Source organism: Mchenga conophoros, linkage group LG16, assembly GCF_057382185.1.
Source record: "Mchenga conophoros isolate Kocher_MC1m ecotype Shallow Benthic linkage group LG16, M_conophoros_male_GT1.1, whole genome shotgun sequence".
Lineage (NCBI taxonomy): Eukaryota > Metazoa > Chordata > Actinopteri > Cichliformes > Cichlidae > Mchenga > Mchenga conophoros.
Window position 1 is genome coordinate 23,289,561 of NC_140541.1, and position 23,963 is coordinate 23,313,523.

The 23,963-nt window shown below is 40.2% G+C and overlaps 1 protein-coding gene across 2 annotated transcripts; it reads right to left on the minus strand.

Moving 5' to 3' along the window:
• Positions 1-231: 231 nt before the first annotated feature.
• hat1 (histone acetyltransferase 1) lies at positions 232-19,116 on the minus strand. Of its 2 annotated transcripts, none has more exons than XM_085249221.1 (11): positions 19,015-19,116; positions 17,563-17,634; positions 17,356-17,431; positions 13,688-13,808; positions 6,930-7,106; positions 6,659-6,780; positions 5,962-6,066; positions 5,483-5,589; positions 4,786-4,937; positions 3,780-3,866; positions 232-996 (listed from the first exon to the last, which is right to left on the minus strand). In XM_085249221.1, exons 1-11 carry the CDS (start codon positions 19,019-19,021, stop codon positions 826-828), a joined length of 1,197 nt encoding a protein of 398 aa, XP_085105347.1. In that variant the 5' UTR covers positions 19,022-19,116; the 3' UTR covers positions 232-825. The 2 variants fall into 2 exon arrangements, with proteins under 2 accessions (XP_085105347.1, XP_085105346.1); XM_085249220.1 differs by having other exon boundaries at positions 3,750-3,866; positions 19,015-19,114.
• Between the last annotated feature and the right edge of the window lie 4,847 nt (positions 19,117-23,963).

Genomic DNA, 23,963 nt, shown 5'->3' on the forward strand with positions numbered 1-23,963 from the left:
CACTGAATCCAAATAAAGTAGTTCTAATCCTATTGGTGCTATTCATATTCTAACCTGATAATCTTAAAAAAATCCTGCAGCACTAACAGTGCTATAGACCACATTTTAATTTGTCTTCTTAATTTGCTTTCAAAATATTTTTATGCTAAATTGTTTATTTCAAACAGTACATTTGTATTTCTGAGCAGAAAATCATTATATCAAATAAAGCTTAACGACCAAAAACAGAAACTCAGTTGCTCCATTTTATTTTCTTCTCAATGACAAGAATCACACCAAAAATACAAAAAACACTTTTCTTTTTTAACTTTCAGTATGAAGTGCTTCAAAACACACACACACACACACACACACACACACACACACACACACACACACACACACACACACACACACACACACACACACACACACACACACACAGGGAACTGTTCTGACAAAAGCTCTTAAAAAATGTCTATGATGGAAAAGAAGCAGGGTTTCTCTGCAGGACAGTGTACCTCTGATCACCTGTGAAATATTACGTGTCATTTCATGTCAAACGTTGTGATTTAAACACATGAAGCAAACAGGAAGTCTCTGCCCTTGGGCTGCACTACTCACCTCTACTGTATCAACACCAGCTGGGAAACAGAAAGGCCCTTTTCTACTACAGCCTATCACCAGCTACTATACATTTGTGACACTCTTCAATTAAAACAGTGATTTCTTTATTTGTTTTCCTTTTTTTTGCTGCATCAAGAGGTCTTCTTCTTGGCTGCTGCAAAAAGCCTGTGGTAATGTGGGAGCGGGTACGCTCCAGGTCAGGAGCCTCTCACAGTCAGATCAGGCCTGTGATGCTAGCCTCTCAATGATTCTCCTGTAGTCCTCCACAACATCCTGGTAACTCTTCTCCAGCTCCTCGTGCTGTGTCTGAGTGTCCATCTGACTCATGTGGGACACCAGCTCCTCTGGCCGTAGGCACTTCCTCATCTTCGCCAGCTCCCTCTGATTCTTCTGCACAAAATAAATGACATAAATCAGTGGCTGAGGCCGCATGCATACAAATTCTTCTGATTTCAAATTTTGGCTCAAACGCTCTCCTGTGTCTTCAGCACATGTTGGATAAACACCTAAAGAAGGCTCTCTTGTCTTTTCAGCATAGTAGTTGCAGTTTTTTTGTCTTGTTTTTGATTAAAGACAAACTCTGTATAGAGGAAGAGTTTAAAGCTGCTGTCTGGCATAGAGAAGAAAGACTGCAGCCAGAAAGTCATCAGTTTAAAATGTTTACTTAGCATAATTTTTCTTTTAATTGGTTTATGAAAAGATTTGAGGGTTTTTTTTAACCCTCCAATACCAAAAAAGACTTAAACTTCAATGCACTGGAGTCTTTTTATATGAAAAACTGATTAAATATCAGAAAAATAACCTCCATTAAAGTCTTTGTATATGCTACTCTCTCATCTTTGGAGTCATCTCTTTATTCGGTCTTTATTGTGTAACACACATTCTTCTTTCAATGGCTTTAACATCATGGTTTTGACTGCATGGCTCGTTATTGGAAAGTTAGAGAATGAGTTACTCTCTAATAAAGGGTTCTTAGTGTACAGTAATCCATCAAACAGTGTCTGAAATCCTCCTCATGACAGAAGACGACGGCAGAAGTTTACAGTCGTTAAATAGCTCAAAAATGTGAACAATGGAGATCCATCAATCCATTTTCTCATAATTATGCGGGTCCGAGTTGTGGGGGCTTTACCAATTTCTGTCCTTCATCTACCCGGGGGCTGCCTACAGGTAAAATACACCTGAACCATCTCACCTAGAAGAGGTCCTGCTTCTAGGTGAGATGGTTCTGCTGTAGGTTTACCTGATTGATACAAAACCCGTGAAGCATAGACTAGAGTCTTTACTCCAGGGGTCTGGTCCTTTTTTTGTCTTTACTCTCTGAACTGTCCTGTCTAACAAAGGCAAACAACGTTCAAAAGAAAATTAAAAACAAAAAAACAAAAATAAAAAAAACAACATCTTAAATGCCAAGTAGCTTTTAAAGTTTAAAGATCTGTTACACATACTATACAACACAGAAATATACTTTAGGTTATTTTATACCTCTAGAGAATTAATAACCAGTGATTATCATTTATATGTCTTGACACTTGAAAAAGAAGTGAAATTGATCGCTGCTATTTCTGGACATGGGTGGTTAGGTTAGATAATGAACATGCGACAGACACGTTGCAAACGCAGCATCAAACATAATAAATCAGACCACACACACGATGCCTTCCCCATCTCCAAACTCCAATTTAGTAATTTATTTTATTTCTGTATTTATTGGTAAATGGACTGGTTCTTATATATACACCGCTCTTCTACTTGACTTTATACAACGTGTGTCGTTCACATGTTCACACACACCTTAATAAAAGCACTTTTTTCTATGTCTAAGTGCTTTCCAGCTAACATTATACACACAGTCTGATTTCTGATGAAGGCATCAGGAGGAATTCTCTTCCCCTTTGGCACGAAGACTAGAGCAGCAACACCCAACCTTCTAATAAGAAGATGACCTGCTTTCAGTCACCCTTGGGCAAAGGGTACACGGTGTTTGGGGATCTGTGTTATCAGCACACCTGTTAAAGGCTACAGTTTTTGTTTATCACACCGTAACGTCGTGTTGAAAAGTGTTATTGTGCATTTTCTCTTACATTGTGCAGTCTAATCGGCTGTGTGAAAAGCCTGCACACACGTGCATGCACACACAGTCGCTGGGGAATTGGCGGTAAGAGCAGAAATGCAAAATCCCCCTTCACGTTCACAGAGCAGCTCTGCCATTCAGCTAACTACATGCAAAATCTCCTCAGGGAAGGAAAATCTGGCTCTGCATCTGGCCACCAGATCCTTCGTTGCCACTCTCCCAAGGAATTCCTCCTTCCCACTTCGCCGCATAGGTCTTTTCCATGTCACATTCTGCCTTTTTTGAGACATGCGGTTGCCCTGATGACAGCAAAGTCTCTAATGGATAGTATGCAAAGCCTCAGCGAGCAGATCGGACATAAAATATCACAAGCCAAACAGGATGCAGGGAGTTATTCTGGTGCATAGACACAGCATTTCCCACTGACAAGAATCAAGACGCAGAATAACGGACATTTTCGATACTCTGTTCGCTCAGTCTCTCAACCCCCCCCCCCAAAAAAAAGTCCATCAAGAAACCATTTGATAAGAATCAAATGAAAAGGAGTGAATTCTGAATAGTAGCAGCTTTCTGACAAAGTGCTTTAAACACACTTTCATGAAAATTATTTCCTTCAAAGAAATGCAAATCCCGACTAATGACATGTGCCTGAATAGAAAAAAGCTCCAGCGGCAGCAAAACCACAGACGCCTGGTGCGCCCTATTGTGGCTGTAACAATGCGGCACTAGTATTCTATCAATTTTCACAGGACTGAAGATCAATTTTTCTGCTGTTTTAAAAGGTAACATAATAAACAGTGACAATACGGGGCTGTAAGCTGATCAAGTGTGTGCAGTACACGGGCCACTTTTCTTCCTACACTGAATAGCTATAATGTTATGCTAACAAAAGGTGGAAGACTGCACACTGGATTCCTGTTTGACAGCAGCAGAGACAAGTTGACGTTCAGATTTATTCGAATGCACCGAGGAATCACTTTGAATGTCACTTTGCAGGCACTTTTTTGGACCCGCTCCACACTGACATGTAAAGTACACCACGGCGAAGCTGTGAAAATTAAAACTTCACCCTGTAGGGTCCGAACAGCCTCTTCTTCACCTCTAAGCGGTACTCTCTCGCTTTGTCTTCATCGCTCATGTCTGTCGCTCTGAGGCGTAGGATTTCATAAACTCGCCTGGCATGTTTCTGCAGACAATAAAAAACAAGATAATTATTTTCATTTAATTACTTTCAAAATAAATCATTACGCCTCAACAGGAGTCAAACACACTTCCCAGCTGAATGGCTACAGGAAGTCCTAAGCAGTTACGGGCAGGTTGTAAAAGAAAAAAACAGAAAAAACAAAAATATGATATGATATGCAGCAGCATCAAAGAACAGAGAACTGAGTAGCATTTAGAGCAAAGGAACAAAATGAGTTGCTACTATGCTATATACTATACTAGTATAGGCAGTATTTATGTATTTTTGGGAGGTCATTTCTCAGTAAGTAAATAAAGCGTGCAAACTGATTTGCTAACATTTGCAACCGTGCACATATTTAACAGCGGAAAAGAAAAAAAGCATATCTCAGTTTTTGTATTTGATACTGAAATGAACTGCCTGCGTCTGTGTTTGGAGCCCTATTCAACATATTGAATATTTATCTGATACTGGACTGTGGCGCAGCCGCTTTTAAGCTCCTCCCTCTTTTTAACGCAACTGTCTTCGGATTTGCTTCCACTGGCAAATAGAAGGTTTGTGCATGTGTCTGAGGCTGCTGTGTTCCCACACAGATCTGAGAGTAGAGAAAACCCCCAGAAACGGAGCATTTAGTGCAGTCTGAAGTGATGACTTGTACAACGCTGACCACATTATTTTAATATTTTTCCCATCCATTATTGTAACAGTGCATATATGGCAGGAAACAGAGAATAGCAGGACTAAGGCACTAAACTCTGTGCTTTCAGAGACTTTTCCACACCTCTGGTAACAACAAATAAAATCTTTTTGGATCTCTGCTCTAAAAAAAGTAATAAACATAACAAAGGTCATCAAACCTTTTCTTCCTCACTAATAAAACTCAATTTTGCAAACCTATCACAGCTGCACCCTCATACGGCACCTTGTTAATTTTCAGCTTGTCTTGCGCCTCTTTGATCATGTCAGCTGAGAAGCCGAGGTGCAGCTTGTCTACAGCGAAGGATGGCAGGCCCTGACAAAGCTTCACCAGCACGTAGTCTCTCAGCTTCACATAGTTCTCAGAGGGGTCTTCAGCTGTGAACAGACAAAAACCGCAATAAGACTCAAATGAGCTGATGGTGTTAATCTGATTTTTCAACACCCCTGACACAGATGGCCTGGTTCAATCCCAGTGTGTTAAGATAGAGGAGGAGTGAAAGAAACAACAATATACTTCACACCTTGGAACTTTTCAAAGTAGAAATATGGCAAAAAACCAGAGGAACTGTTAGCAGGAACCCTTCTTCCTATTCACTGCTAAACTTTTAAGTTCTGTCTTGAATAGGTTTTCATTCTGAAAAGAAAAGGCTGGGATGCCTCTTTAGTATTCACCCTCCATCTCCATGCAAAGCATCTATTTCGATCCAACTAGTTTCAATAGAGCACATTCTGGTATACGAGCCAGCCCTCCAAATTAACTCACCGTCTGGATCCACCAACTGCAGAGAAAAATCGTTTAAACTGTTCGTGGGTGACGCCTGGATCTTAGATTAAATGTTTATCCCACCTTCTTCAACATAGTAATTGCGTTTTAAAGGGGGGGGGGGGGATAAATAACTAAAAATAAGTAAGATGCTCACCTGTGATGTCTTGCACTTTGGGCAAGCTGCAATAAAATCTGTGTACTGCCTCCAGAAGCTGAGCTCCGTGACCTTCTCCTTGGAACGGAGGCAGGATCAGCATTTGGCTGTTTAGTTAAAGGTCAGACACAGACACAAATATAAATGCCAAAAAAAGGAAAAGAAAACAAGAAGAAAACAGGTTTCTTCAGAATTTGTTGTTTTTCTCAGCAGGAGCAGATTCGCTTTGATTGAAAGCAGAAAATAATACACGGATCCATCAATGCAACAAATCAAATCAAATCAAATCAAAAGCTTATCTATAAAGTTGTTTTCAGATACAAATCACCCTGGTTTGGTACTGAAACAAAATCTGGTTGAATAGTTGGCTATATAAGCCAGTAATTTGGGCTCTTTGGGAAGAGGATAAAGAAATGTATAATTTTCCACTCCTTTCTCGTACAAAAGAATGGGAAGGCACGTGCTGCCCCGGCAATTACCTTACACGTGGTCGGGTTTTGTCTGGGTATACGTAGTAATTATAAACTGTCATGTAGCCAACAGTTGCGTAGAGAGTCTCCCCATCTTTATTGTACTTTTCAAATCTGCAGATAAAACACAAAGGAAAACAGGTCAATTACAGGCACACTCCCATGCAGTGTCCATTTTAGCCTCTCTGTTCCCGTGCCCACCCCTGACCCCCCTGACATCAGCACGTTGGAGAAGCCAGCGCCGCGATTGGTACACCTGCTGCAACCTGAATACATTATGCACTTAATTGGAGTACTGCAACTTAGAGGAAGAGAAGAGGTTGGAGGACGGACTGAGCTCCTCAAACTCACTTCAGCCCATTTTCCCCATTGTAACCATTAATAGGTGCCAGGGTAAAGAAAACACTGGCAGAGGCTCTTTTTACTGTTAAGACATTGTTCAGTATTTCAAAAGACAACAGTATTCAATTCAGCTCTTGCCCCTGAAAAATCTGAAAAGGCCTTCTGGCACAAAGGAAGCTCTTGCCTGATCAACAATTCTCCTACCGGGGGGAAATATAATCAAACTGGCATGGTAATTGGTCACAAGCGCCTCAAAGGGGGGCTTTGTTTTTCAATGACACAATAAAAGCTGCGGGCTAGAGCTCTGTGTGCGTGCGTGCGTTGTGTGTGCGGGGGGTTGATGTCAATTAAGGAGGGCACTCACACAAGAAAGAAGTCCCAACGATCGTCGTCTGCGTCAATGAAACTGGCAGTCTCTATGAACCACATGAGGAAGGTCTGCAAGCGCTCGTGGTACTCCCGGAATCCCGGGCAGGTAACCTCAGCCTGTGGGGGCGAATGCAGCGAAAATAAGAGGGTTTAAATCTCATCTGCATCGCTGTGATGCAAAACTATCCGCCAGATGAAAAAGCAAGCTGATTTTAAAACCTAAAAGGCTTTGCGGGTTTGCTTTGATGACTTTTTTGGTCCCCCACCTTGTGAATCTGGTACGTGAGTTCTCCTGCCTCCTCGCTGTGGACCGTGTACGTGTGAAGCAGGGTGCCGAAGGGCTTGAAATTGGCCTCCTTCTCCAGCAGTGAGATGAAGTCATCGGTGTTGCAGGTGAACCCAGCAGGAATGATTTCCCGAATTTTCCCCTCGACGTCATCAGCCTGGAGAAAGAAAAAAAAAAACCCAAAAACAATAAAACACAAGGTGAACACATTTAGCGATTCAACACCTAATCTCGCCTATCTCTGCATCTTTCCCGTATTTATACATATATGTATATATTGGCGCTAAACCAGAGTGGTGTCGTTTATGTAGCTGAATAATCATAAAACTTCAGGAAAAAGTTGACGTCTACAAACACGTCGAGGGTTTCGAGTTTGATCCTAGGGGACTTTTCCGAGTGGTAATTTTTGTCGTTGAAAAAGAGTGCAATATATCCCGCAAACTCCAACCGGGAGCATACGTGTTTGGCGCCAATGAAAAGAAAACCATTAGGCAATTAAAACTGTCAGCTGAGCAGACCACAGCAGCACCCTCCTCCCTCCCGCCCCTCCACGATGAAAAGCCCACTTAAATCAGTACATTTACTACTTATGTTAAACCATGAATATGTGATGAAGTTGCCACAATAAACGCATTTCTGCTTCTCACTGGGAAATAAAATCTTGTGAATTGATCTCAACTTAACAAACCTTTGGGCATCCATAATAGAGGCCTCTCCTCTAATCCTGCCAAGTGAACCCAATCAAATGAATTTGCCCCTGCGTTTTCAAAGAGCCTCCGAGACAAAGAGGTCCTACCCTTGGACTTTTTACTCAGTGCAACGTGTGGTTAGTTCAGCTGTAATGTTTGCATTGTATCCATTTCCACAAGGATTGACATGAGAACACTTTGCTAAGCAGCCCTTTCACACCATTTACATGTGTGATGGGCATTATTTCAGCACAGAGACCCTTGCTGCTCAGCATTGAAAACTGGGAAATGAAGAAGGTCTGAGCAAAATGCACTACAAAAGGCTAATACAACATACTGCTAATTCCCCCCTTTCAGACATCAGCTAATATCTAACTGGAAGTAATGCACCTGCAGCTGAATGCCTCTTAGCCATTGTAATTGTTCGGCCACATTTCTAGGGAACAAGGACCACACTTAAAAGGCCATGGACAAACAAGTCTCTTTGTGCTGGCCACTCTCTTACATACTAGACACTAAATTGCACAGCCTTCCAGAATAGATGCTTTAGTTTGGCATGAATATAACTTAATAATGTTCCTTTAGAACACTTTGTTAATGTCTTTGATTTCTAACAAGAAGCACAAAGGGAGCACAAACCACCTAATTTGTTGTGTCGGCATTATTCCATCTCTTTAATCCAATCCTGAGGCCGTGCCACGCTGAACATTTGCAGTCATTTTTCTGTTTACAGTCAAAGTGTTACACATTAACGTGGATTATGAGGCTAATATAAAACTATTAGAGGTATTCAGCAATTTCCTATAGTTACCAGCCTGCGTGGAATAAACATCTGGTACTACATTTGTTTTTCTTCTGGGAAAAGTCCAGCAGTATGGCGGGTGGGGGGTGTGGGGGGGTTTGGACTGATTTAAAGGGGAGAAAGGTGAGTTTTGATCAGTCTTGTATCAGCGTGGCAGCTGCATCAACTCCATCTCAGCCTCCCCTCGTTTCTCACCAGCTGCACCGCACCCCGACCGTCCACACGCACTCAGAGACAAACACTCTTCAGATGCAGCCTGAACTCTGCTGCTCCCCTCGCACTCTGCCTCTACACCAGCTGCACTCAAACCCTTAACAAGGTGAACACTCAGGGGTCAACACCAAGTAGAGGCACACACACTGCCATCACATTTCACGTCTGAATATCGGCTTTAAAAAACAGGTAATGGCTGTCTTTTACCTTTAAAAAACGTAAATTGGTTGCCTTTTTTTGGGGGGGGGGGGGGATTTGCCTGAGAGGAAAGAAATCATGTCTGTATATTCCATATGAGGTTATTTATAATTTCACCGCATGCACAGACACACCAAACTAAGTTATACCAGCACTTCCACTACCACCAGTTGAAGGCCACATTGTCCAGTAGCGAAGCCCCCCTGCTGCTTGCAGACAAGACAGATGTCCCCCAGTTGAATCATTTGACCTCAGTAGGGGCCCTTGCTAATTCTGGTATTCATTTTGCATGTTTGACAGCGTGAGGAAATATTCAAAGCTGCCAGTGGCCTTTTGTGAAGTCTCAGAGGAAGAAGAGAACCCAGGACAAGCATTTCGCTTTACTGTCCGCTTTTGTCCAAATACTGGCTGTTCATATGTAAATAACTCTGACTGGCAATTAAAAAAAAGGGAAAAAGAAAAAGAAATGGCAGGAAACTTTACATACTAAGCAGACGAGAGTTAAAATTAACTATAAAGTCATCAGCAGCCGTCGTTAGATAAAACAAGCATCTCCTTTTTTGATACGTTTACACACATTCGGCCTCAAGGAGCTCAACTGTCACTAACTCGAGCAATAATTCACTCCTACAAATACGTGTACGATACATCCAACCGGGTCACATTACTCCCCCTGCTGATTCCATTACAGAAAGCTCTAAAAATCAATGCCTCGTGTTGGACCCCCGCTTATACAACCATTCTCTTCAGAGGGAGGAGTGGGATTAGCGCAGACACACAGGGGACCGTGGTGTGATGAGATTTAGTCTAACAAAACAGGAGATCTCTAACTGGAATAATGTCACGCTCTCCCCTCCGGGAGAGGCTGCGAGGGCCCTCTGTTAAAGCGCCTTAGGTTTATCTGCTTCCCTTAAAGTGTAATCGATCGCACAATTAGGGAGGAAACGCCTCAGGGAAGCTGCCTCGTGTTGGTCTATGAAAATTACAGCCTGATTTGTTAAAAAGTTCAGATTAATAAGGACATCTTTTGTGCCATACTTTGATATGTTGAGCTGTTTTTTTGATATGTTTTGACAAATAAAATAAAATCCTGTTCCATTTACGCTTTTCCCGTCACCTGCTGTTAGTTCAAAACACACAAATTATACGTGACACGGGGTATCGAATCTAACATTCGCAAAACTACTGTCAAAAATACAATACATGTCTCCCCCCCTTCTCAGATTAACAGAAATGCGTCGTAGGCGCTTCAGATCTTTTACACAGTTTTCTACTGTTTACCAAAGTGGATTCAGAGAGGAGCTGAGTTGACTTGTTTGTTTACAGAGGAAATTTAGGACTCTTTTAAGACGCTCGTAAGACAGCTTTAAATTTAAGACTATGTGTGATGGAAGCAGGCATCACAAATTAAACTAGAATCTAAATACAGGAAGGTGAAATCAAAGTTAACTTCGAGACGAAGTTGCAGTTTCAGCTATTTGTTTTTGCTATTTCAAAAAATGATAAACTTGTATGAATAAACTGCGAATGTGTATCCTTTTCAAAAATTGAACTGAAAGAATCAGTTTGAATTTGATGACGTCATCTAGTTTTGTTCAAATAAAAATACAGTTGTTGTTCGACACGATGTCCCAGGCTGGCAGCCTGGCTAGCAACACCTTCCTCTTTATCATTATCAGAGTTTCCATCAGTGGACTGCAAGCCTAGCTGGTCATAAAGTGACCCAGTGAAAGCCTAACGCACAGAGGCTTTTTCTTTTATTTCTTTTTACATTTTTTTTGCATAAAATGTAACTAATGCGTCTTATCAGGTAACTGTTACTGTTAAAGGACAGATCAAACTGTCCTTTCAGGCTGTAAGCAGTTTTGTACCACACCCACCCAACATGCTAAAGTGTGATTACCGCGTTAGCGTGTTCACATCCACCCAAACGAACCGGACCGATTCAAACGGTATACAGTGTTAATTTTAACAGCAAACTTTGATTTTGTTTTAGTCAAATTTTAGTTACCTAAGCTGTTCTACTTTTAGTCTCGATTTAGATGAGTGTAAGATTATAGCGGACTAAATCAACAACAATTGAGCCACATGGTTTATGAAGATTCTTATTGTAGGTGACATCAAATGCAAAACATTTCCATATGTCTACTCTCCTCCTCCCGGGTGTTGACATTGTGTCGTGCTTCCATGAAACAGGGAGCATGGGAGGTAGCAGTACCCACCCTGTTTGTATGGGGGAAATCAAATGTGCACATCAAACCTTACTGCACAAGATTACTTCGACTCAAAGTGTTTTTGTTGAGTGATTGTGTATACAGTTTACAAAAAGGAAAAAGAATGGAAACGCAAAAACTGGTTACATTGAATAGAGAGCAGAACTTCTCACGTTAGAGCATAGGCAAAAGAAAAGTTAACAAAACACCACAACCCGGAAGGGGTGATTGATACTAACAAGACCTTTCATTACAAACCACACAGAAGTTAGCTGCAACATCACTGAGCTTCACATTCCCATTAACACAGACACACATCAGACCTCTACGGAATAAGCAAATCTGTTAGTCAGCAGGAACATCCTTAAATTCAAGGTTAGAGAAGTTTGACAGAAGAAGACCCCAGATTTTATCATATGTGCCCTTTTGGTTCTGGATGGAGCAGTGGCTCTTTTCAAGACTGAGACACGACATAAGATCAGCAAGCCACTGAACATGGGTGGGCGGGGCAGTGGCCTTCCACCTCATCAAAATGGCACACCTAGCCAGGAGGGAACCAAAGGACAGCACCCGACATTGTGCGCCGGCAACATACTTATCATCCTCACCCACTGTACCAAAGAGAGCAAGTAGGGGGTTGAGAGCCAGTTTCAGGCCTTGTTCAAAGTTTAGAAAACGGATAAGATTGGCAAGATTACTTCTGATTGGATCAATTCCAAACTTGTCCTGCCTTTCCACACAATTCAATTAGTTGTGATTGGACCTCGTCTCTCCTGAACATTTCCACCTTGCTTTTAATTCAGTGACAAAATTGTGTGTGTGTGTGTGTGTGTGTGTGTGTGTGTGTGTGTGTGTGTGTGTGTGTGTGTGTGTGAGAGAGAGAGAGAGAGAGAGAAAGACATTTATCACCTCCGCACTAGACTTCCATTAGCTCAGTCGGCTTGTTTGTACACTTCATTTCATTTCATTCATTTATTTATTCATTTTCAGGCACAACAAATACCTATATTGAACATAAAATACACAAAACAAAAAACAAAAATTGCCTGAAAAAGGAGTGGGACGAAGAAAACTTATTAAATCCCACCCCTATACTCACTCATCAACAAAAAAAACAATAAACTTCCCGCAGCTACGCCCATCATTGCATACAGACCCATCAACAGCTCCGGGCACATACAAGCATCTAAGCGGCAGCTCGCAACCAACAATTAGAGCCTTCATAACTGAATACAGAATATATAAATTATAAATTGCATTACCACAGGTAACAGGCAGTAATAACTACAAGTAACAAACACACATACATATACATACATATATATCTACACACACAAGTACATATATGTACATACATACGCACACTTTATTTATTTATTTTTTTATTTTGGAATCCATACCAGCAATGGTAAGAGAACAGACATTACAGAGCACACTAAAACCCATCATTGAGTATACTGTGACCAGACCAACTGTTTGTAGAGAAATTTAAATCTATGAATATTTTTGCATTGTTTCAATTGTAAACTCAGACTGTTCCAGATTTTCACACCACATACAGACACGCAAAAGCCTTTACGGGTTGTTCGAGTTCTGGGTAATTTGAATTCTCCAAAGCCTCTCACATTATAAACCTTTTCTCGAATTTCAAATCTAGTTTGTAAATTTGCCGGTAAAAGTTTAGTAAAAGCTTTATAAAAAATTATGGATGTATTGTAATTAACCAGATCCTGGAATTTAAGTAACTTTGCCTGAAGAAAGAATTTGTGAGTAAGATCTAGATAACCAGCCTTGTGAATAATACGCAGTGCTCGTTTCTGTACTGTGACTAATGGATTAGTTGTATTTTTATATGTATTTCCCCACACTTCCACACAATATGTAAGATATGGAAGAACCAGGGTACAGTACAGAGTACGAAGTGCATCTTTATCAAGGAATTGTTTCACTTTGAGCTGGATTAAGCTGAACATAGCGTTTAGTACCCCCCCCCCCCAAAGTTTTGGATCAGTACACTGAGCTGACTTGATTTGGACATTAAAAACATCTCTGGTTAATTGTTACTAGATGTTGTGGCATGTTTGTTTACAGTGCTGTGTATTACATCGGTATGACTGGACTCCACTCACACAGTTGTACCAGACAAGCATATTCTTACGCAGACACAGGGTAACACGAGTTTCTCACTGATTATCTACCACCTGATGAATGAAATTCAAACTTTTAGCAGCTGGTATTTAGCATGTAGAAACTTTGTAACAAAAATTTTTTTTTAAATAAAGCAAGACTGTGTTGATGCAGGCGTCATGACTCAACAACACTTACACAATAAATGACTAAGTGAAAAATCCACTCTCGGGCTAGACTGTGTTTTACATAATTATTAAAAGCACAATAGAGCAGTTTTTGGAAAGAAAAACACTACTTTTCAGCAGGAGGCAAAGTTTTGTCATCTTTTCTTCATATTCAAGTATTATTTTTATGTTTATGTCTATACTGGCGGCCTCTGATTGTGATAAACAGTGAGCAGAACACAGGTATCTATTGTCTATTGTCCCCACGATAACACAACAAAGAGGCTGATGCAAGTATGATAAAAGAACGGCATAAAGAAATGACTTACCTCCACACAGTCGAACGTCTCTGTGACTTTTGAGGTATATTTCACTTTGAAGAGGGTACTCAGGTTCCCCGCGGCGTAGAAGAGCTGAATCTGAAGACCTTTGTAGCCAAAAGCAACCTCACTGCACAGAAAGTGACTGAAATTACTAAAAATCCAAACAAGATTACAAAAAGTCGGGCAGTGATTTGTAAAAAGGACTGCTTTGTGTAATGTTCAGAGGGACAATAACGAACATCAATTATTCCCATTACATAAAAACAAATATACACCTGGAGTTTATAATAAATGCTTATCACAGGTCACTTATTTCGCTGTGCTGCATTGTTTCGTTCATCGTTATATCACTGGCAGTTTATGACAAAATAGATTCATCATTATGCAACTGTGATTAAGGTTTACTAGCAATTACGCTTGCCGAAATAATTAATGCCCCAATTACAGAGTTCCCTTTGAGCTGATTGCAGCAAGTGCAAAAATAACCAATCCTAGTTTTGACTAATTTGGAAATGCAATTTAGAAACGTTAACGACGTGCTACTGTAAGTCTATGCGCCGACACAGGTGTCACTGCCAATAATGCAGTGTTGCTCCGGTTCAGTGCCTCTTTTGTGCATCACATTACAGTAATTTCGCAGCTCTACAATAACATGCAAGACCAATTATCATTTATGTTCGCACATTATGTTCCTTTCTGCGAATCCGACACTGGAAACATCACTGTGTGCTGTCCATCAGGAAGAATCACATAAAAAGATCACGTATATTATTTTTAAAACTTTCTGTCAGTGACGCAACAGCAAAGTTTTCTGCTAGTCATTAATAAAATCAGTTAACTGACTAAAACTAGGGGGGGGGGTGGGGATGTGTTACCTTAAAATGCAAGTAAAAATCCTTAATCAAACCACTGGTGTGGGCAGTTTAAATGTGGAGTAACTCATGCACTCCAGGGGCCACTTATCAGACCGAATCACACTTCATAAACCCTGACAGGGGCAAAGAAAATGTGCAAGGCTCAGGACCTTTACTATTACAACTGTATGGAGACACATTTGAGTCTTATAATGAAGATGCCAGAGGCTTTAAAATAAATTAGCCTATCAACATTACTAATAGGTGAAAATGATTCAAATCTTTAGCTATGTGACGACTCTGCAGTGGGCCATTTATGATTAATTGGTACTTCATTTTTGCATTGTCATAACATTTAACATCACTAATAGCATGCTTTGTTGCATTTCTGAAATGACTGAACTATTTATCATTCTTATTATCAACAAAGGAGAACCACTGTGACGTGGATGTATATACAGGCTGACTTTGAATTGGCATGTCCATAAAAATACGCAGGGCCCTCTGAGTCTTGCAGTGTTTTTGCAAATTAATCATCATAAAAGTAGCCCACTTTGATATTGATTAATACATACAGCATGTAAGACTGGATGTCTGGTAAAGTTTACTGCCACTTTTATGGCTCAGTCTTTTAAAGTATATATGGAAAGAGGTATATTTTAGTGCAGCATGTGAAGTCTGATGCTCCGAAACTTATCACCATCTGTGAAATGCCTTAGTCCAATAACATCTCCTGAGCTGCTGTCAAACTAGCAGCAGTAGTGAAGTTGTAGATCAGATCCATTTCTTCTGCAACAGAACCACTCGCACAACCATGAACAAGCAGATGGATGGATCCAGTTCTTAACACTGGTTTTGCTCTGCTGTACTTCTGAAACTGTTCCCTTTCCTGAATTTTGGATGTAGACAGTCATGATGTAGACACTGATCCTAATGTTTAGCAGGGTTATAAACTTGCAACTTTGTTATCTGGTGTTTTGCTGCCTCTCTGCAACAATGTCCTGGATTCAGACCCACTACTGGTTGAGGCCTGTCTGTGTGGATTTTGTGTATTCTCCCTCTGCTTGCACGGGTTTCCTCAGGCACACCAGCTTCTTCCATAAGTGCTGGGTTAACTAGCAAATAAAAAATGCCCATTGGTGTGAATACAAGCTTTAATTGTTTTCTGTCTCTATGCTTTGTGATTGATTGGTGGCTTGTCCCAGACGAACAATGTCTCTCAACTACCACGAGCTGTGATTTGCTTTAGGCCACCCCTGTGTTTGCTTCCAGTCAGACTAAGAGACAAGCGTGCGATATGACTCTTGTAAAAATATTTACTTTGAAAAATGGTTAAAAGGCAAAGTTATTATGACTTCTAGAAGCACAACATCAAAGTGTGTCAGTTTTAAATAAACTGGGATAAAGTTTTAGTAGATCTAATCTCGCCGCAGCTTGCAGAGCTTTGAACAAATCAATTCTAGGGAGGCAGCCAGTTTACACTGCTCAAAAAATATTATAGGAACACTTAATCACAATATAAAACAAACTCTGTTAAACTTCGGGGAGACTGATCGGTCCAGTTATGAAGCAGAAATGATTGTGACTCCATTTCACCTAAATCAGTGCAAGCTGAAGGGACTGGAGAGGCAACAAGAAGACAACCCCCAAAAAGGGAAATGGTTTTCCAGGTGGTGGCCACAAAACCGCCACTCTTTTCTAAGCCAACCTGTTCGATTTATCTCTAGTTTTGCTTTTTCCTGGTGTCCCTGTCACTACTGGTAGCATGAGATGGTACCGGCATTCCATTCATGTTACAGAAGCAGTTCAACTTCACCAGGATGGCACATCCATGCATAAGTGGAGGAGACAGGCTGCTACAAGAGCAGAGCTGGTACGGGCTGTAGAAGAGACTGTTATCTGCTCCTTTGCATGCAGCAGAACAAAGTGTCAGAATCTGGGACGGTGACAAGACGTCCTAACGTTCTTTGGTAGGACCTGTGCTCACAGTCCAGCGCTGCGCAGCATTAGCAAGAGAACACCAGAAATCACTGATCATATGTAGCACAGTATCTGAATTTTGGACTCCCTAAAAAAAACTTGTATCATCATCAGCTTCATGCTTATTATACATCTAAAAATTTGCTGATTTCTTGCAGACTCTGTGTCAGAGATCAACCAGCCACCATTCAGCTCAAACAGCAGTAAACAGTTACAAGTCATTATATCACCAATAACTTCTGTGAAAGAATTACTTGTTCAAAAGATGTTGAAGGTGAGTTTAATTTGGGTGCTGTTATTAAATGAACTTGTTGGCCTAAAATCATCCATAATTTCCTCCTCATATTACTGCATTTGCAAGATTAATCTCCAAATTCATGCCACTTATAATTATTGCTTAAATCACAAAATGTAAACAGACAGTAACCACTACCAGTCAGCTCATGTATTGACTGTTTACTGCGTCTTAATTAAAGATTCATGAATATGTTTTCTTAAGGAGGCCAATTACTGTTAATGTCTTCAATACATCTTTATAAAGTCAACGCAGGAACCCAAAAGGAACGCTAGACTTTATAGCCAAAGAAAGACAAGCCAAGGGAAATGTATAGTGAAAAACAAAATTTATAGTCACACTGCTACAAGTATTGAGCCCTGTAGTTTTATTTTACTAAACTGTAAACTGACATAACACCTGAGTGATAAGAGGGCCTGAGAGCTGGATTTGAACAGACTTAGTAACTACCATTAAGGTGTCTGTCTAATTTTGTTTTTATGCATAGAAAAAACTGCATTTTTTAAACCTGATAACATTATGTTTGTATCATTATAAATACTCACTCGTCTCCAAAGACTTGGTGGCTGTACTCGGGGTGGAATGTGGTGCTGTCGTCGTCAACATCCTCTGGAAAGCGAACTGAGTGAAGGGGAAAAAAACATGTTCAATTAAAGTGTGAAATTAGGAAAACGTACCACAAAATGTTGGAAATGTATACACGCATTTATTCATTAACACAACATGGGAAATGAAGAAAAAACAAAACCTACCCAGCTTCAAGGATATAGCTTCATTGGTGTCACACTTGTACTCAGCCAGTTTCTTTTCCATGGTGTTTACATCTGGGGCAACACAGAGGAAACAAAGTATGTTAACAATTGTTCCATTTCACCCTGAGAATACAGCTGATCATCTGACTCCACCTCATCACATCACACCAACTCTGTCACACAAATCCACTGCATGTCCTCCTTCAGTACATCCATCAATCTACTTTGAGGTCTTCCTCTTTATCTCCTTGCCAGGCAGCTCCATCTTCAACATCCTTTGTCCAATGTATCTACTATCCCGCCTCTGCACATGTCCAAACCATCTCAGCCTCTCCAACTTCCTCCTGCCACAATCACCCCAAACACTCATCTCCACCTCTCTCGTACAATCTCTTCCTTCACGGAGTTCATCGCAAGTATTTAAACATCCACCTTCATGACCTCCACTCCTTCCAATCCATCTAACTCTTATTCACGTACACACACACGTATTCTGATTTGCTTCCACTGACTTTCATTCCTCTTTTCTCCACAGAACACCTCCAGCCTCTCCTCCACCTGCTCCCTACTCTCACTACGGATCATAATGTCATCTGCAAACATCATAGTCAGCAGGGACTTCTGCCTGTCCTAATTTCTCAACCTGTGGGTCACTACTGCAAACAGAGTTTGCTCAGTTTATCAAGAGGGAAATAAAAAGTGACAGGTTTTAGCTCCTCGCCACTTTCCACAAGGGCCACTGATGTGTAATAATGTAGTAAATTTAAATTTCATTATTACTTTTGCAGTTACAATAATGTCTAGTCGGCAGAATGAGGCTGGCCATTAGAGAGCCACTGCTCCAGCTTATGACTGATGATGTGAACAACCTCACCTGCCACCAAGAACCCTATTGTTGCAAACATCAACAGCTCTTTTAAACTCTGCCTCAAGCCCGACTTATACCTAACTGGACTATAGTTGTGCAACCCATGGACAAACAGAGATTTACCACGATGTAAAACTGTAGATTCTGTGCTCTGACCGGATGAGCTACTAGTGTGGTCCTATCAAATAAGCATGCCAGCCTCTTAGTTCAAAATATGTGTCAAGATGTTATATAAAGGCACGCAAACAGAATATAAACACTTGGTCAGCTACTCCACGTTACATAAAATGGTCTAAACTAACATTACATGCGCATCATCCCTCTATTCAAAGCCTATATTCAACCTGAAATCAAAGCCTTACAGAAGCACACAAGCATACAAACATTATCAGCTTGATAACGGGGTGCTAACGTTAGCAAACAGGCCAGCTGCTGCCTCCGAAATCTAACGTTGTGTTTTCGAAGACATCGCGAGCTGGTTTACAACTCCAGCGAGCTTAAAGCAGCACTGAAGTCCACCTGACAGTGAACAGCATTAAAACAAAGACAAGGAAACCCAACCTTAAAACGATTAGCGACCTTACCCGCCATTTCTGCACACTGTGTTGTACGTAGCAGTGTTGTCCCAAAAGACCCGCGGAATTAGTAGGACTTCCGGGTAAGCGTGTTTCCGTGACAACAGGATGTGGATTTTTTTTTTTTTAGTAAAGTGTAAAAGAAATTAAAGCATTTAAAGTTTTTCTTTCACAAAATATCAACAATGTATTATAAGTTATTACAAGATTTAAAACAGAATATCTAAAAACAGGATTAAACTAAAAGTTAAAAAAGTTACGATTACGTCGTTACACGCCAAATAAAAAACAAAACACTGAACTGAGATACGTTCATCGTTTCATCAAAGTGATTATCTGTTTTTTCTTTTTTTCTTAAAGGAACACTTTTCTGTTTTTTAGCTATTAACATGCTACACCGTATTGTAATTTCTCATAGCCCTTTTTTTCATAAACACTTGATGAACTTGATCAACAAGTGTGTCCATCCCTATAAAAAATAGAACTTTTGGCATTTTGCTGGACTGGAGCATTCATGTGTGTGTTAACTCATTTCCCAGGAGTGGACATTCTATTAAATTCAAACCAATTTCAGGCTTTGCAATGCTCAGGAAAACTGCAGAAAACCCAAGAGTTCCATCTCAGACTGTACAGGCCTCAGATAGTGTGTAAAATGTTAAACATAAGATATTTGGCCATAATGCACAGCACCCCATTTGGCTAAAACTAAACACACATGATATACACATATTTACCTTTACCAGAAAATTATTGCTTATGTAGCTGTTTCTACAAGCTATTGTATAATGGGGGTATTCTTTTCTTTTTCACATGATTGTACCTTAGAAAAATGCAGGACAAATATAAATGATAAGTAGTTATGTCACATATCTTTAAAATTTAGCAAATAATGATAATGAATGAAGGTAGCCTAACTTTATTATCACTAACTCCAATTATTTAAGTATGATATTAAAGCTGCATTACTCTAAGAGGCAAAGATATGATACTAATATTATTAAAATGACAAGAATGAGGTTTATTGACCAGACAGTTTTGACTTTCACCTATACAATTTCCCACTCAGATCAGTCACAAATCTTAATACTGAAATTTAGGTGGTTCAGATGTGTTATGTGATGACATATAAACAGAATTAGATGTTGATGTTTCAACATCTAAATATCTATCTAAATGTATTATGACTAAGAAAAAAAAAAAAGAAAGTATTATCAGAGTTATACTTGTCATGTGAAATAAGAGTAAAATCCAGTGGACTTAAACACCCAGTTAAAGGCATTTTTACTGAGTCAAGGCAGTAATGTGTTTAACTTAAATGTGTATTTTCATATTTTCTTTCTTCTTCAAAAAATAAAAAAAAATCCAGTAAAATGAAAGCCCGAGGGGAAATCATCCCACACCACATGCACAGCTGATTACTGTCATACAAATGTGGGGAAAACAGCACATTTTGGATAAAAGTCCAACATATTTGGACAGTGAAGTTGGTGAGAATAAAGAAAGTGGTTAGGTTAGACTACTGTGATATCTCAATGAAATAAACAGAAATTTACTCTCTAGGGGAAAGTGCAATTTTGAACATCCCTCTGAGCCCAGGTAATGTTGTGCTATCATCCCAGCCTAAGCTATTCTGTCCTGCAGGTGCACCAATGAATGACCTACCCAGTCATGTTTAAGCCACTGTAATTTTACCTCTACCACACTATCAGCACTAGATTATCCTTTTCCTGAACAATACTATACCTTTTACAATCCTTAGGTAACAAATTGTGTCTGCATGGAGGCAATGCATGCTGCTTGATCTCTGAACCTCAAACTACAGTCATTTGGACTTTTCCCCCCCTTTTTTTGGAGAAGTCCTCGCTGTGGAGGAAGTTAGGAAATATAACATTGCAGTATTAAAAAGGTTTTGTGCAGGAATTCCTCTTGTAGACATTTACTACCGTATTCAATAGTTTGCATTTGAATTGGCTGCGTTAGTGGCATGGCAGTGGTTAGCAAAAGTAGCTCAGATAATAAAATGATATGGCCAAGCTGTAAGGTTATTAGTTTGAACCCTGGCATTTATTGATATGTTATAACTATGATTAAGCACAAAATAATAGGAACACTGACTAAACTATGTTAACTTATATCAGATAATACTCAGAGACTTGGGTGCGACCTACACTCGTCAGTAGTTTTCCTCTGTTCTAACACTGCTCTTCAGTTTATGGGTGGTCTGGACATGCCTGGGCTTCACCTGCAGGTGGGGTCTCCTGTGCCTGCTGTATCAGACTCATCATCTAACTGAATTTAAGAACCAGCTCCAGTATTCCATCTCTGCCAAATTGCTGTTTATTGTAGAGCGGTAATCAGGCGCCTTCATGGTTTTAGTGCCCCACTGAGTTTACGCAGTGATTACATCCTTACTGTCTTGTTTTCCAGTCGTTCTTGTACAACTTAAAAGCACAGTCCCTCCAAGATACACTTACCTGTTTCCACAAAACTGGTCTATTTCATCTGGAAGATTCTGGCCAAACACTCACCTCTCTGACTCGCCTGCTTGTTCGCCCTCCAGTGGTGCTGAACTCCCACAGAAACCTGACCAGTAGCTCCCCCTTTGTGTTCTCCTTCCTTCTTCCAAGTAAGAATACTGATCTGCACTATTAAGCAATCGATGACTCACATTGTGGCCTGGACTAATTCTCTCTCCAGTCCCACCAATCCCCTACACGTTTCACTTGTCACTCCTAATTAAATGCAAATAAAACTGTAGAACTATAAACTGTCAAGTCTCAGGTTCTGCTTCAGGGACTGCAAACTGCCATTGCCTTTCAAGGCCATGACACTTGGATAAAATAATGCATCAGTAACTGAAGGGAAATGTTGCATTTAACTGCATTTCCCTGTTGCACACGGAAATCCACCAGTCCTTTATGTGGAAAAAACTTTTTCAAAACTAAATAAACCTTATCATAGACCTTAAAACCAGAAAAACAAGACGCTGAAAGAAAAGGGCTTCTTGTGTATGTATAGGTTCTCAGTCAACCTGGTTGTGGTAGTCTCAGGTCCTTCCAAGCCTCAAGCACCAGGACTGACACATTATCATTATGAAATGGATAAATACATTCAAATTAAAGGGATCAGTTAAAGTAGTACAAATGGAAGACCATGGAGAAGGTTTATGGATGTAGTAAAGGAGGACGTGTAGAGGGTTGGTGTGATAGATGATCAGATTACCTGTTTTGGTGACCCCTAAGGGAGCCATCCAGAAGAAGAATTATAACAGCACCACAACAAAGATAAAGACACACAATTACAGCTAAAGACTGCACTTTAAAAAATCACTGTTATACTGAGTAACATTATAGAAAAACAAAACCTAGTCAACCTATAAACCTGTGAAGAACCACCTTTCTGAACCCCCATTTTTGTCTGATTCCAAGTCGAGTCCAAAGCAGGACCTCAAACCCAACTATAGCTACCAGCTCTCTTATCTGTGAGGGAGCTGGAGGAGGCAGCCTAACCAGAGCTGCTAAAATGATTCATGTTACAGTGAAACATGTTTGCCAGATGTTTTACCCTGAGAGTCCCAATGAGCTAGGCTATACGCAACTGTTGGCCGACCATCGATGACAGTTCAGGATGTATTAAATGTTGTTGGAACTGAAGAAGAACCAACAATAAGTGAAATGTGGTTTCATTAGTTTCTGCTGGTGACTTTTGATGTGGTTCCACCAATATCTCCTCACCCCCAGGCAGATGGCTGCCCATCCCTGAACCTTGTTTTGCCAGATGTTTCTTCCTGTTAAAAGGGTGTTTTTCCTTCCCACTGTCATTTAATTCAAGTTCACAGGCAATCATGTCATTGTTGGAGTTTTCTCTCTAATACGACAGGGTCTTTATTTTACAGCGTAATATGCCTTGAGTATGGCTTGTTTGGAAGGGTTGGTGGGTTTTCCCAAAAAAGAACATGCCAGCACAGCTTAGGTTTGGAAAGGTGCATCTGAAAAACTTCTGGTAAAATGTCTTTTGGACAGACAAGACCAAAGACAAGATGTTAATAATGCAGAGCACCATGTTTGTCACAAACCAAACATAGCCTACTGACACCTCGTACTGTCAAGCACAATGGAGGAGTGACGATTTGGGCTTATTTTGCAGCCAGAGGACCTATAGAGCAGTCACTGAGACCACCTATGTGCACTAAAGTATTCTAGAGTCAAAGGCGAGGCTACGTGTTTGGCAGGTAAAGCTCGGACAAAACTGGATCATCCACCAGGACAACGATCCAATGGTCAAAGTAGAAAATTTACAACAGAATGACTGAAAAAGAGTCATAGTGCTGCAATGGCCCAGATACCAGATCCCAACCTGACTGAAAAGCTGTGGTGGGATCTAAGAGAGCTGTGCATAAAAACAGTGAACTGAAGCAATGTTCTTCAGTGATGTGAGAGACTGATAAGGATACATTTACTTAAATGTAAGTCCTGGCTTTGAATATGTTTTATTGTCCTGACATATAAAACCTTAGAATTGACGTGGGGTGTAATTTTTATTTATTTTTATTTATTTTACCATGGCTACACACAAATATGATAGTTGATGTCTGAAACTGTATTTTTACGTGGAGGTTTTAAGCATATATGATCACTTTCGCCAAAATGATTCTCTCTCTTTATTTTATATTGTCCTAAACCGAGTAAACTATTATAAGAATATGAACTGTGGAAAATTCTTATGGGAATTTTTCATTTTACGATATGATTTTTCACGATATAATTAAATAAATAACGCATTTTTTAAAAATTAAGATATTCTCTCCCGGTTTAGAGACTTTATCCACATTTGTTCTTTTCACCTCTCTGTCCTGCTGTTTGTTATGAGCAGGGCTACCACACAGTACAGCGTGTCCTCACTTGACCCCGTGCAGACCGGAAATGCTGTAACACATCTGCTGACCAAGTGTCTCTGTC

What these genes read in the sequence shown, in the direction of transcription:
- hat1 (XM_085249220.1), bottom strand. An exon ending in TCACGTACCAGATTCACAAG is followed by an intron (nt 6,781 to 6,929) that starts GTGGGGGACCAA and finishes TCGCCCCCACAG; the next exon opens with GCTGAGGTTACCTGCCCGGG. An exon ending in ACAAGCTGAAAATTAACAAG is followed by an intron (nt 3,867 to 4,785) that starts GTGCCGTATGAG and finishes TATTGTCTGCAG; the next exon opens with AAACATGCCAGGCGAGTTTA.